The following is a 14,625-nucleotide window of genomic DNA, read 5'->3' as shown; positions in this document are numbered from 1 at the left end:
GCTCTGGGATGGGGCCAGAAATGAGGAGTTCAGGGTGCGGGAGGGGGTGGTGGAATGGGGTGCGCAGGGGAGGGCTCCTGCTGGGGATGCTGGCTCTGGGGTGGGGCTAGGGATGAGGAGTTTGGGGTGTAGGAGGGTGCTCTGGGCTGGGACCGAGGGGTTTGGAAGGTGGGAGGGGGATCAGGGTCGGGGTGTGGGGAGAGGCGCAGGGGTGCAGGCTCCGGGCAGCACTTAGCTCAAGTGGCTCCTGGAAGCAGTGGCCATGTCCCTCTTCCGGCTCCTATGCAGAGCTGCGGCCAGGCAGCTCTGCACGCTGCCCCATCCGCAGGTGCTACCCCTGCAGCTCCCATTGGCTGCAGTTCCTGGCCAATGGGAGCTGCAGAGACGTCGCTTCAGGCAGGGGCAGCGTGCAGAGTGGAGCAGCCTGGCTGTCCCTACGCATAGGAGCTGGAGTGGGGCCATGACACTGCTTCCAGGAGCCACATGGAGTGGCCCCCAACCTTGCTCCCCAGCTAGAGTGCTGGAGCAGGGCAAGCCACATATCCCACTCCCCAGCAGGAGCTCGAGGGCTGGATTAAAACAGTTGGTGAGCCGGATCCGGCCTGTGGGCTGTAGTTTGCCCACCTCTGTTCTAGTTCCTAAGGCAGTAATAGTGGGAGAGAATTTGAGCCAACTCCTCTCTTCATGGTGGCTCCTGGATAGCACATAACAGCCCTTGGAATCTTCCAGTTGTTTCTTACATAGTAAGAAGAGAACGCTCCACAAAAAAAATAAGACTGAAGAGATTTCTGCAAGAACGAGCTCTACTCAGCTGAAACAGTTCTCCAGCTGAAGAGGCACAGCTCCTCACGGTGCTCCTTCCCTGACTGCATTCAAGAAGGAACTGACTGGAAGGTTTCAATGACAGAAGTTATACTCCAAGTGGTGACACATGAATAGTAGGGCCTTGGAAGTGGGGAGAATCTATAGCTTTTTTAACCATGTTGAACATTTCTTTGCATATTCAGGTGTACACTAGCATGAAGCATTAGAATAGTATAAGAAATTCCACAATTCCAAAACACTGGGATAAAGAAAAAAAACAACTCGGAATTTGTCACAGAACAGCCTCAAGAACATTTATCCCAATAAATTTTAATAGATTAGGTAGTTTTTAAGCAAGAACAGATCTGGTTCTTGCCAGTTGCACAGCTGCCCATTAGGTCCTCAAGAATAGCAAGCGTGTAAACTGACAAGAATTTCATTAGTTTTCATTACGGTATGTTGCTGTTCAGCAGCAGAGGCTGAAGCTATCCTGCCGAAAAAAATTCTTGAGGGAAAAAAGCAAATCCTGCAGAGTCCAGTGGCACTTCCCTGAGAAAGATTCCTATTCATCACAGGCAGGGGACTTAACAAGGACTGCATGAGGTAGAAGGGGTCAACCACAATGCTTGGTTGAGGGATGAAATTCAGTCAGAAAACATAACATTGTAACAAAGCAACTGATTTTTTGTAATGGTTTAGGCTACAAAGCACATCATATCAAGAATATACTTGGGTTATAATTTGCTGATTTGGGAGAGAAAAGCGTTTGTTGTTTACTTGTTCATTCACTAGAGTGATACAGACATCTGCATGGTGTATGAGAATTGCCAAGCTTCAGAGATTCTGCTCAGCTGAATTTCTTTGCTCAGTGCCAACTGTATCAAATTTCCAAGCGCTTAGGCAGCTTTCCAGTTTTTTTTTTGCTGCTCAGAATTATCCCTGAATATCTAACCAGAAATGGCAGAGTACCCAAACAAAATTAAATCATTTTCACCATCAACTAGACCCGTGTAACCTAATGTTTTTCATTTTCATGTTCTCCATTACATAATGACAGGTTTCAGAGTAACAGCCGTGTTAGTCTGTATTCGCAAAAAGAAAAGGAGTACTTGTGGCACCTTAGAGACTAACCAATTTATTTGAGCATAAGCTTTATTTGAGCATAAGCATAAGCTTTTGTGAGCTACAGCTCACTTCATTGGATGCATCCGATGAAGTGAGCTGTAGCTCACGAACGCTTATGCTCAAATAAATTGGTTAGTCTCTAAGGTGCCACAAGTACTCCTTTTCATTTCTCCATTAAATATCAGCTCTTAAACTGACTGAAGAGTATTTGTTTATTTTTTGATTTCATGGCCCTCTAAATATGCATTGTCTTCTCTGTCACTCTTAAGAATTTCTTGAGTTTTAGCTTAAATTGCTGAATTATTCCATTGAACAGGGACATAGTCACTGGCTGCTAGTTGGCCCAATAGCCTCAGGAGTTTTAATCCACGTCATGACCCTGGACTTCCTCCGAGTCTTTGGGGAAGTCAGAAGCTTTGCCCCACACTTGCCATCTGGAAATTGGGGGTGATACTGCTTAACTACGTCAGAAGTGAAAATAAGTGCTTGTAAAGAAATTAGGAGCTATTCAACAATGTTTCTCTGAGAGAACAGAGAAAAAATTAAACATTTAATCACACTGTGCCTTTGCTAAGCAAAAAGTTCATCAATTTTCCAAAACAGATTCACTGATCTAGTTAGTATTGCAGAACATCTATTTTTATATGCTCATAGCTTCTGAAATAGTCACTCTTTCTGCTTGCCTCTGCTGAATTTGGTTGGAAAAAGATGAGCAAAATCAGATGCTTATAAATTACAGGACAGTGAAAGGAACACACTTTTAAAGGGAAAAGCAGTTTCAATTCTTACATTTGCCCCAGAGCCCTCCTTTCAAATTTTTGTGGTTTTACAATAATTTTCTTATTTCTCTCCTCTTTGATGCATGAGTGAACTGAACAAAAAGAGAAAATTGACTATGCAAGGGAAAACAGTGACACTATACAAGTCATGATAAATGCACAAAGTGTAACAGTGTTTCCTTTTTAGTATTTCAATTATAGTAATATCACTAATTAGAAACCATTTGTATGGAAAAAGATGAATAACCATACCTTCCTCACTGAAGAATTTTTCTACTGGTCCTACAAACTGGTTGATTTCTTCTAATTCTTCATTAGAAATCTCTGGATAAGGGAAAACTTCCTCCTAAAACGTCAGAGTATAATATGATTACGGTAATTTAAAATAAAAAGCAGGCTGAAGAAGAACATGTGGCTTTTAGATGTTAACCTCTAAAAACAAAAATTGTGGAAAATGTTTACAGGAATTCAGGTAGTCTCAAATAAGCAAACTTAAGTAAATGAAAGATACTTGTTCTGTACTGAAAACTACATTTTTCAATTGTACTGCATGTTGAAACAAACGAGGAATAGCATCTGAAAATGAAAAACTGGGGTGAAGGAAAACTGCTCATATACAAGAAAGTGTGCTAACAGGTAAAATGAGCGACCAACAAGTACATACTTGAGTAACCACATGACCCTGTTACCAGAATCCTGTTTTACCAATTAGTACACATTTTTGTTTATGGCCCTCACTTGGGCCAATTTTAGACTGTAAGCTCCTTGGGGCAGGGACGATATATACTAGTTTTGTGAAACTCTCAGCACATCGTTGGGTGCTCAATAATAGAGTGCATGGATTAGCACAATGCAGTTCCGCTTTGCTCCAGTCTCTCCCTCACACAAGGGGTTTTTCATTGCAAGTTGGAGGCATTACAATCTTTAGACTTGAATAAAGAGAAAATTATGAGCAGCTAATAAGAGATGTGAAATATCGCTAAAGTGACAGTGTTCCTACTCCCTTACCCTGCCTTCTCAAAACAAAACTCCCCTTTGCAAGACCATGTCATTCTCTCTTCACTCAAGTACTCCTAAAGGAGTGTGGAGACAACACTTAGGATTTGGTAACTTCTAAAATTTTCAGAAAAGGACCAATGTATAAAAAATTTGCTATATCAGGAGGAGCTGAGTATGAAATAAGTGATGGTCAGGCTCTATGGGACGAAATTTGTTTGCTTGATTTCCACGATCCTTTCCTTGACACGACATGGTTTGTTCTGGAAGATCACAAAGTGCTGCTAACCTCACATTACTGAATTTGGTTAATGCCTCTTGTGGATTTGTTTGGCTCAATTTAAGTTCATACTTCAAGAATCCTTCTTTTGATTAATAATCAATAAATTTAATTTGGAGTTTATCTATTCTGATAGTACATAAGAATGGCCATACTGGGTCAGACCAAAGGTCCATCCAGCCCAGTAACCTGTCTACCGACAGTGGCCAATGCCAGGTGCCCCAGAGGGAGTGAACCTAACAGGCAATGATCAGAGTGATCTCTTTCCTGCCATCCATCTCCACCCTCTGACAGACAGAGGCTAGGGACATCATTCCTTACCCATCCTGGCTAATAGCCATTAATGGACTTGATCTACATGAATTTATCCAGTTCTCTTTTAAACCCTGTTATAGTCCTAGCCTTCACAACCTGCTCAAGCAAGGAGTTCCACAGGTTGACTGTGCGCTGAGTGAAGAAGAACTTCCTTTTATTTGATTTAAACCTGCTGCCCATTAATTTCATTTGGTGGCCCCTAGTTCTTATACTATGGGAACAAGTAAATAACTTTTCTTTATTCACTTTCTCCACACCACTCATGATTTTATATACCCTTAGTCTCCTCTTTTCCAAGCTGAAAAGTCCTAGCCTCTTTAATTTCTCCTCATATGGGATCTGTTCCAAACCCCTAATCATTTTAGTTGCTCTTTTCTGAACCTTTTCTAATGCCAGTATATCTTTTTTGAGATGAGGGGACCACATCTGTACTCAGTATTCAAGATGTGGGCATACCCTGGATTTATATAAGAGCAATAAGATATTCTCCATCCTATTCTCTATCCCTTTTAAAATGATTCCTAACATCCCATTTGCTTTTTTGACTGCCGCTGCACACTGCGTGGACATCTTCTGAGACCTATCCACGAGGACTCCAAGATCTTTCTCCTGATTAGTTGTAGCTAAATTAGCCCCCATCATATTGTATGAATAGTTGGGATTATTTTTTCCAATGTGCATTACTTTACATTTTCCATATTAAATTTCATTTGCCATTTTGTTGCCCAATCACTTAGTTTTGTGAGATCTTTTTGAAGTTCTTCACAGTCTACTTTGGTCTTAACTATCTTGAGAAGTTTAGTATCGTCTGCAAACTTAGGTACCTCACTGTTTACCCCTTTCTCCAGATCATTTATGATTAAGTTGTATAGGATTGGTCCTAGGACTGACCCTTGGGGAACACCACTAGTTACCCCTCTCCATTCTGAAAATTTACCATTTATTCCTACCCTTTGTTCTCTGTCTTTTAACCAGTTCTCAATCCATGAAATGATCTTCCCTCTTATCCCATGACAACTTAATTTACGGAGGAGCCTTTGGTGAGGGACCTTGTCAAGGCTTTCTGGAAATCTAAGTACACTATGTCCACATGTTTGTTGACCCTGTCAAAGAACTCTAATAAATTAGCAAGACATGATTTCTCTTTTCAGAAACCAGGTTGACCTTTGCCCAACAATTTATGTTCTTCTATGTGTCTGACAATTTTATTCTTTACTATTGTTTAAACTAATTTGCCCAGTACTGACGTTAGACTTACCGTTCTGTAATTGCCGGGATCACCTCTAGAGCCCTTTTTAAATATTGGCGTTACATTAGCTATCTTCCAGTCATTGAGTACAGAAGCTGATTTAAAGGACAGGTTACAAACCATAGTTAATAGTTCCACAATTTCACATTTGAGTTCTTTCAAAACTCTTGGGTGAATGCCATCTGGTCCCAGTGACTTGTTACTGTTAAGTTTATCAATTAATTCCAAAACCTCCTCTAGTGACCCTTCAATCTGTAACAATTCTACAGATTTGTCACCTGCAAACGATGGGTCAGGCTTGGGAATCTCCCTAACATCCTCAGCCGTGAAGACTGAAGCAAAGAATTCATTTATTTTCTCTGCAATGACTTTATCGTCTTTAAGTTCTCCTTTTGTATCTCGATCATCCAGGGGCCCCACTGGTTGTTTAGCAGGCTTCCTGCTTCTGATGTACTGAAAAAAACATTTAATAATTACCTTTTGAGTTTTTGGCTAGCTGTTCTTCAAACTCTTTTTTGGCTCTTATTATATTTTTACACTTACCGGATATACTCGATCATAAGCCGGTTTGTTTATAAGCCGACCCCGCCAAGATAGATAAGTAAAAATGGAAAATTTTTATGACACATTCATAAGCTGACCCTATAATTCAGGGGTCAGCAAACTTTGGCTCCTGGACCATCAGGATAAGCTGCTGGCGGGCCGAGATGGTTTGTTTACCTTGAGCGTCCGCAGGCACAGAGGTAAAACTAAGAAAACAAAGCGTCCCGGCGCGCCAGCTGTTCACCCTGCCGGGCCGGGACAGCATCTGGGGGAGAAGCAACCCCTGTGACCACCACCCCATGATCCCACCCCTAGACCAGGACCCCCACACTCCTCCCATCCCATCCCTTCCCATCTTAGCTGGGGTGGGCCGGGGAGGATGTCTCTGGCGTGGCCGCAGCGTGCTCCGGCGGGCTGGGCCGGGCGGTGCGGCCGCAGAGTGCCAGCCCCGAAGCTGCAGCTTCTTCGGAGGCTGGGGAGAGAGCAGCGTGGCCAGAAGCGGAGAGATTCTGGCCCCACCTCTTTCCTTCTGACTCTGCTGCCTCTCCTTGCTCCCTCTGTTGGGGTGGGGGCTGTGTCCCACCTCTCCCTCTCTATACCTGTTCATAAGCTGACCCTCTTTTCTGATGCTTCCCTTTTTTACTAAAAAAATTTGGCTTATTAACGAGCATATACGGTAATTTGGCAGTGTTTATGCTCCTTGGCTTGTTTAAGGGCACAGAAGAAAAGCTAATGCTCTTCGAACACTATAAAGGATCCAGTCTTGTTCCCAGTGAAGTCTATGGCAAAAATCCCATTACTATCAGTGAGTGGAGGGCATTACTTCAGAAGTAAGTTCCATGACATTTAATTGTCTGATAATTAGTATATCATTTAGCTACCCATTTCTATTTTAAAGAAAATTTACTATACTTTAAAACATTAAGCAATTAACTTGGTTGCTTAGCAGGGTGGATAAAAATCAATGATTTTTTAAAATAAAAAAAATCAAAATTTTGATAAAATTCTTTTTGATGAAAAAAGCAATCTAAAGATAGTTTTAATTAAATCACATTATAGCTCAAAGATCTCTCACCATTGAATAGGGATTATATATTCTAATTCTATAGTATGAGACCATATATTCACGTAATGTTTAAGAAAAGTTTTGTAAATGAGTTTCAATAGTTGATGGATCCTGGAACCCCATAAAATTGGGTCCACAGACTTCTGTATAGATTATTTTGGTTAATCTTTCTATCTGCCCAATGGGACTCAGTGGTCAGTCTAGAACAGGGGTGGGCAAACTTTTTGGCCAGAGGGCCACATCTGGGTCGGGAAATTGCACGCAGGGCCACGAATGTAGGCTGGGGCAAGGAGTTAGGGTATGGGAGGGAGTGCAGTGTGCAGGAAAGGGCTCAGGGCAAGTGGTTGGGGGTGCAAGAGCAGTCTTAAGGCACAGGAGGGGTGCAGGATTACGAGGGGGCTCAGGGCATGGGGTTGGGGTGTAGGAGGGGTTCGGGGTATGGGCTCTGGCCCAGTGCTGCTTACCTTGAGCAGCTCCAGGGTGGCAGCGGCACGCAGCGGAGCTAAGGCAGGCTCCCTGACTACCTTGGCCCCACACTGCTCCCGGAAGCAGCCAGCACCACATCCCTGCAGCCCCTTGGGGAGGGGAGGGGCAGAGGGCTCCACGCGCTGCCCTTGTCTGCAGGTACCTCCCCTGAAGCCCTCATTGGCCGCGGCTCTCTGTTCCCGGCCAATGGGAGCTGCGGAGGGCGGTGCCTGCAGGCACAGACAGCACACTGAGCCCTCTGCCCTTGCTCCCCCAAGGGCCGCAGGGACGTGGTGCCGGCTGCTTCCAGAAGCGGTGTGGGGCCAGGGCAGGCAGGAAGCCTACCTTGGCGCCACAGGGGTGGCAATCCTGCGGAGCAGTTTCAAAGCCCTGACGGGCCAGATCCACCCCACGGGCTATAATTTGCCCATCCTGATCTAGAAGATACCATCAAAGATGCTTAGTTTTGCAGTTCTCAAACTGTGTATGTGTCTCCCCAGAGATAACATGCTTGTTAACAGCAAAAACCAACCTCAACCCTATTGTCCCTCTGACTCTGTGTACATACATTTGCAATCCCTTACCTCTCTAAAAGTGTAAAGTTTCAAAAAGTTCAATGAATAAAAGATTGTTGGGGGTGGAACAGATCTGGACAAGGAGCAGAAGTCTGGAGATAAATGTGAGAAGGGAGGGACAGGCTGTAGAAACAACAGTGGAACTAACCAATTTGTTTGAGCATAAGCTTTCGTGAGCTACAACTCAGTTCATTGGATGCATACTGTGGAAACTGCAGAAGACATTATATACACAGAGACCATGAAACAATACCTCCTCCCACCCCACTCTCCTGCTGGTAATAGCTTATCTAAAGTGATCACTCTCCTTACAATGTGTATGATAATCAAGTTGGGCCATTTCCAGCACAAATCCAGGTTTTCTCACCCCCCGCCCCACACACACAAACTCACTCTCCTGCTGGTAATAGCCAATCCAAAGTGACCACTCTCAATGTAAAGAGTACTCAATGTACTGTCTTCTGCAGTTTCCACAATATGCATCCGATGAAGTGAGCTGTAGCTCACGAAAGCTTATGCTCAAATAAATTGGTTAGTCTCTAAGGTGCCACAAGTACTCCTTTTCTTTTTGCGAATACAGACAAACAGTGGAACTGTTTGAGCAGCACATTACAGAAGTCTTGAGGTCTTTCTGAGCGTAGCCTATAATGGCAGCAGGCCATAAAAGAGACCCACTTTGTGAATAAGAACCATTCAAGAAATATGTTTGCTGATCACGTTTTAAAGAAAGTCACACCAGTGAATTGGTGGAAGTCACTTAAGCACTTGGATTCAGAGACTAGTGAAGTGATAATCTCACTTTTAACAGCAGTAGCTTCTTCTGCCGGTGTAGAAAGTCCAAAGGAAGAAAATATTCTAATTCATTCCAAATTGAGAAATCGTTTGGGACCTGAAAAAGCAGGAAAGCTTGTTTTTCTTTTCCAGATTATGAAAAAAATAGGAAAATGAAGATGAAGATAACTGAGTTAGCTACAGAAGCCAATATTTTAAGTTTCTCATGTTGACCTGGCTGACATAGTTGATTTAATTTTTTTTAAAATATTTCATTTAACTATTTTAATTAACAATTTTAACAAAAACAAACCTGATTTTAAAAAACTTGAATTCAACAATTCATATGCTCGTTTTGTTAAATTATATGTTTACGGTTAAAAAAATCCAGAATACATAACGTGGTTATTTTAGTTAAATAAAACAATTTAAAATGTCCGTCTGGTGATGTTTTCCTAATACAGCGTGGCAAGAAAATCCTCCAAATATTAATGATTAACCTGTTGAACTGGAGATAAATAGTTTACCTCCCAATGACTTCATAAGTATCTGCTTCAATTACCTTTGGTAAATAAAATAACCAAACAATCATTCATTTTCTGATATAGTTGTAAAACTAATCTGAAAAGTTTTCAAAATAAATCACTTTAAAAATGTATAGTGTGTACCTTCTAAAAATGAAGCCTACATCTATCTCTGAGTTGTGAAGCTTATGTATGTATTAAGGTTATAGCAACCAACAAGAATGCTCTTATGTAGAAATCCATGATTAAATCATGTCTTCCTGATTAGTGATTTAAGTCAAATCCACTCTGTTGCTTAGTATGTCCTTCAATTATTTTCTCCCCTTTCTTCAAAACAAAAACTGAAGCATTAATATTAATTGCATAACGTGTGAAAGAGCAATTTCCTGACATGAAGGCTGGCAATCTTGTATTGTCCACACGTATATATTATACACTCCTTTGTCATCTGTGGCTTGTGAGGGGAAAGGCCTTAATTTACTGCCACCTACTCACTAGATGCCAATGTTAAAAATGAAGGCATTGAACAGGGCCTGGGAACTGCATTCTGGAAAGAAATGGGCACTTAATAGAGAGATGTTCCAGAGGACCATTCTGATACGCCTCATTTTTCACAATGGCTGTGGCTAGCTCTGGGCAGAAGCGACACTGTTTCATTGTGCTGCTCAAAAGACATCAGCAGGGGCAGGGTTCAAAGGAAGAAGGGCAAAGAGAAAATATAGACTATGTACATTGTGTAACAGGTTTCATCCCCAAGGGCACACTTAACTACCAACAAGCAATGGAAACTTGAGTATGTGCCTCTGTAGCTGCCTTTCCAACAGTTCATCGAAATGTGGAAGTGAAACTGACCACACAATTAAATCTTCCTTTAGATATAATATAAAGAACTCACCTTTATACAAGTTCTGTTTCCTAACAATTTAAACTAACAAAAAGTGAAGTGCTAAGCACGTTTTTACTGCAAAATCAGATAACCCAGAAGTATAGAATCCAGAATTTTGGACCTTATGCAATCTCCGTAGAATAAAGTGTAACTTCTAAAGGAAAGAAATTAAGTTTCAGAATGATTTCAGTCTGTATACAAATACTGGCTCTATTATTTGTTAAGCACCTAGAATATGCCTGGCACTGTACAGTACACAGAAGAATATAGAGTCCCAAACTCCAAAACATTACAACCTAGATGACAGATCCACAGCATCTGGAATACACTGGCAAGAGGGGGAGACAACTTTGCTTTTTTCCTCTTTAGTTATAAACTTACTCCTTGTAAGTCTCATTGTAGAAGTGTTTCCTCTTGTTTTTTCCTACCCCCCCCCCCCCAGATGTTCTGGTTTAACTTGGATTTAAACTTGAAGAGTGGTCAGTTTGGATGAGCTATTACCAGCAGGAGAGTGAGTTTGTGTGTGTATGGGGGTGGGGGGGGATGTGAGAAAACCTGGATTTGTGCAGGAAATAGCCCAACTTGATTGTCATGCACATTGTGTAAAGAGTTGTCACTTTGGATGGGCTATCACCAGCAGGAGAGTGAATTTGTGTGGCGGGGTGGAGGGTGAGAAAACCTGGATTTGTGCTGGAAATGGCCCACCTGATGATCACTTTAGATAAGCTATTACCAGCAGGACAGTGGGGTGGGAGGAGGTATAGGTTCATATTCTCTGTGTATATATAAAGTCTGCTGCAGTTTCCACGATATGCATCTGATGAAGTGAGCTGTAGCTCACGAAAGCTTATGCTCTAATAAATTGGTTAGTCTCTAAGGTGCCACAAGTACTCCTTTTCTTTTTGCGAATACAGACTAACACGGCTGTTACTCTGAAACCTGTCATTGTAGAAGTGGTTTCTTAAAAAGGACTTAAATGAAGAAAGGGTGGCAGGTTGGTAAACTAGAATGGGGAGAGTGTTCCACATATAAAGGGAAACCACAGTAAATTGCACAGAGATGCAAATAGGAGGAAATTATGAACGCAGTATCACTTGTGGTGAAGAGGGGACAATAGCAGACCAGGTAATAGATGAAAATCAGGATGAAAATGTGAAAGACTATGAATGGAGTCTGAACAAACTGGTGTGTTTGGGGACTAGTGTAGGGATTAAAATGAAGGGGAAGACATGATCAGATTAATTGGCTAGAAGATAGTTTTGGCAACTACACTTTGGACACCATTAAGAGGAGCAATAAGCATGTCAGTGTGGTTGAAGAAGAGGTTATAGTAATCCAGAAGGGAGAGGATTAGCAAATCACTTAAAAAAACCAAACAAACCTAAAGTCTATCTAGCAGCTGCTGTCCTATAGGTCAGAGTGCAAGATAAACTGTCTCCTTTCCCTTGTGCACCATTCAGGCCACATTCACTTTTATAGCAGATCTTCGTACCTGTTCCTGACCCCACAATCTGAAACATATCTCCTAATGCTCCAACTTGAATACCAAATGACTCGAGTAAGCAATAGTGTTAAAATCCTTGCAAGCCGTTTCTAATAGCATTCCCATTGTTGCTAGCACCAAAGGAAGATTTTCAGAAAAAACTTAGTGTATAGGAAGCGTAGATGTGCTTCACATGGTGCAAAATGCTCTGGTGGGAGGTCCTCTTACTCTAGAATCTGGGTCCCCCAACTGGACCATGACAAGTGTAGAGACAGTGAATAGGTGGTCTCATTTACACAGATCACTCAGGTAACAGCTACTCCTGAGCTGCTCCTGTACAGATAAGAGCCAGGCTGTAAATCATTGTCTGCACATAGAGAACAGGGGATGAAACGGCTCCATTCCATGCAGGAGAAAGGCTGGGGCTGTGAGGGGTCCCCCGAAGGGAGAGGCACCAGGGTGGGACAACCTGGAAGGAGGCCCCAGAGAACGATGTGGCCTGGAGGAGAACCCTGAGGAGACAAACAGCCAGGGGTATCCCAGCAAGGGGAAGAGAGTCCCCAGGGGCTGGGCACAGTTGCAAGGAGGGTGCTTGCAGCCCCAAGAGTGCCCCAGCAAGAGAAGAGTCCCCAGGGGCTGGGCACAGTCACTGGTGGGGAACCTGAGCGGTGCTCCAGCAAAGGGAGGAGACACCCCAGGGGACAGGCACCGTTGCAAGGGGCGTGCTGGCAGCCCTGGGACTGCCCCAGAGAGAGGAGAAAAGTCCCCAGGAGCCAGACACAGTCCGTGGTGGGGCGGGGGCCGGGAGCCCCAGAGGTGCCCCAGCGAGGGGAGGAGACACCCCCAGGGGCCGGGAGCCCCAGAGGTGCCCCAGCGAGGGGAGGAGACACCCCCAGGGGCCGGGAGCCCCAGAGGTGCCCCAGCGAGGGGAGGAGACACCCCCAGGGGCCGGGAGCCCCAGAGGTGCCCCAGCGAGGGGAGGAGACACCCCCAGGGGCCGGGAGCCCCAGAGGTGCCCCAGCGAGGGGAGGAGACACCCCCAGGGGCCGGGAGCCCCAGAGGTGCCCCAGCGAGGGGAGGAGACACCCCCAGGGGCCGGGAGCCCCAGAGGTGCCCCAGCGAGGGGAGGAGACACCCCCAGGGGCCGGGAAGTCAGTGGCGGGGGCTGGCAGCCCCAGAGGTGCCCCAGCGAGGGGAGGAGACACCCCCAGGGGCCGGGAAGTCAGTGGCGGGTGCTGGGAGCCCCAGAGGTGCCCCAGCGAGGGGAGGAGACACCCCCAGGGGCCGGGAAGTCAGTGGCGGGGGCTGGGAGCCCCAGAGGTGCCCCAGCGAGGGGAGGAGACACCCCCAGGGGCCGGGAAGTCAGTGGCGGGGGCTGGGAGCCCCAGAGGTGCCCCAGCGAGGGGAGGAGACACCCCCAGGGGCCGGGAAGTCAGTGGCGGGGGCTGGCAGCCCCAGAGGTGCCCCAGCGAGGGGAGGAGACACCCCCAGGGGCCGGGCACAGTTGCGGAGGGTGCTGGGAGCCCGGGCTCGTCTCCCTCAACCTCACCTTCCGCAGCTTCCCCAGGAAAAGCTCCTTGGCGTAGGCACTGCGGAGGCCGCCAGTGCGTAGCTGCCTGGCCCCGGGGGGGAACGCGGCGCGCGCCACCCGCAGTAGAAGGCTGAGGCCGCTCATGTCCGACCGGGTCACTGTGCCCCTAGGCAGTGCCCGAAACCGGCATGGCTCCGCCCACTGCCTAGGGAAGCCGTCAGGGGCGCGCGCTGATGACGCATCAGATGGGTCACGTGACACAAACCCCTCTCAACCCCTCCCTCCTGCAGATGGGCTTGAGGCGGGCGCCATGTGCCCCGCCCCTCACACGCCACCCCCCCCCGCGCAGCCAGTCACACCATTCAGGCCACGCCCCCAGCAGTACATTGGCCTGCGGTTGTGCCCATCAGGCCGGAGCCGGGGCCGTCTGGGTTCAGAGGCGATCCGGGACTAAGCTAGCGCGGGAGCAGGCTGGGGAAGCCTTGTGAGGGATGCCCTGCCTAGCTGTTCCTTAGACCCCCAGCTCCTGGAGTCTTGGGAAGCTCAGCCCTTTTTTTTTTTAAAAAAGGGGATGTTCTTGGCCCGGCTGGCTCCAGGAAAAAACTGGCCACAGGAAAACACCCTCAACACATTCATTGCTAAAAAAAATCTCATTGTTTCAAGCATAAGCTTTTCGTGAGCTACAGCCGATGAAGTGAGCTGTAGCTTGCGAAAGCTCATGCTCAAATAAATTGGTTAGTCTCTAAGGTGCCACAAGTCCTCCTTTTCTTTTTGCGAATACAGACTAACAGGCTGTTACTCTGAAACCCATTGGTTCAAGCCACTCTCATGAGTTTTAAGGGAGAAGCTGATATTGAACAGTTGCATCTGGCTGTGGTGAGTGATTGCACATAGTGGTAGGTTAAGAAACTGTTTCTTCCTAAGCTTTATGGCCTGAGACAAGAGGGTTATATCCCCAATCAAATAATAAACATCCTTATTAGCATGGCTATTACAGCCTGACTAGGGATCCTATAATTGCACTACTGGGCCTATAATGCAGCAACTATACTTAGTGTGTACTTTCCTCTATGTTTCAGGAAAACACAGGCTGGGGCTCACACTGAGAGGAGGAAATTTTCCCTTGAATGGCTTGTTATATAATCATTGACAATTATTTCTTATACTTCAGACTGTAATCTGTGTTTCAGTACTGCACAACAAGCTGCATGCCCACCATCCAATCTATTGCAC

The 14,625-nt window shown here is 45.4% G+C and overlaps 1 protein-coding gene across 1 annotated transcript in view; it reads right to left on the bottom strand.

Moving 5' to 3' along the window:
• The window catches only part of ACAD9 (acyl-CoA dehydrogenase family member 9), a 62,690-nt gene extending 49,083 nt beyond the window's left edge, over positions 1–13,607 (bottom strand). The window contains exons 1-2 of the mRNA XM_084635179.1: positions 13,411–13,607; positions 2,961–3,054 (exon numbers count right to left, since the gene is read on the bottom strand). Of these exons, the coding sequence (XP_084491305.1) occupies positions 2,961–3,054; positions 13,411–13,536 (220 nt within the window). The 5' untranslated portion in view covers positions 13,537–13,607. The remainder of the gene's footprint in view (positions 1–2,960; positions 3,055–13,410) is intronic.
• Positions 13,608–14,625: the final 1,018 nt, after the last annotated feature.

The sequence above is a fragment of the Lepidochelys olivacea genome (genome assembly GCF_965140295.1).
Source record: "Lepidochelys olivacea isolate rLepOli2 genome assembly, chromosome: 7".
NCBI lineage: Eukaryota > Metazoa > Chordata > Testudines > Cheloniidae > Lepidochelys > Lepidochelys olivacea.
This window is presented reverse-complemented; position numbering and strand designations above follow the sequence as displayed.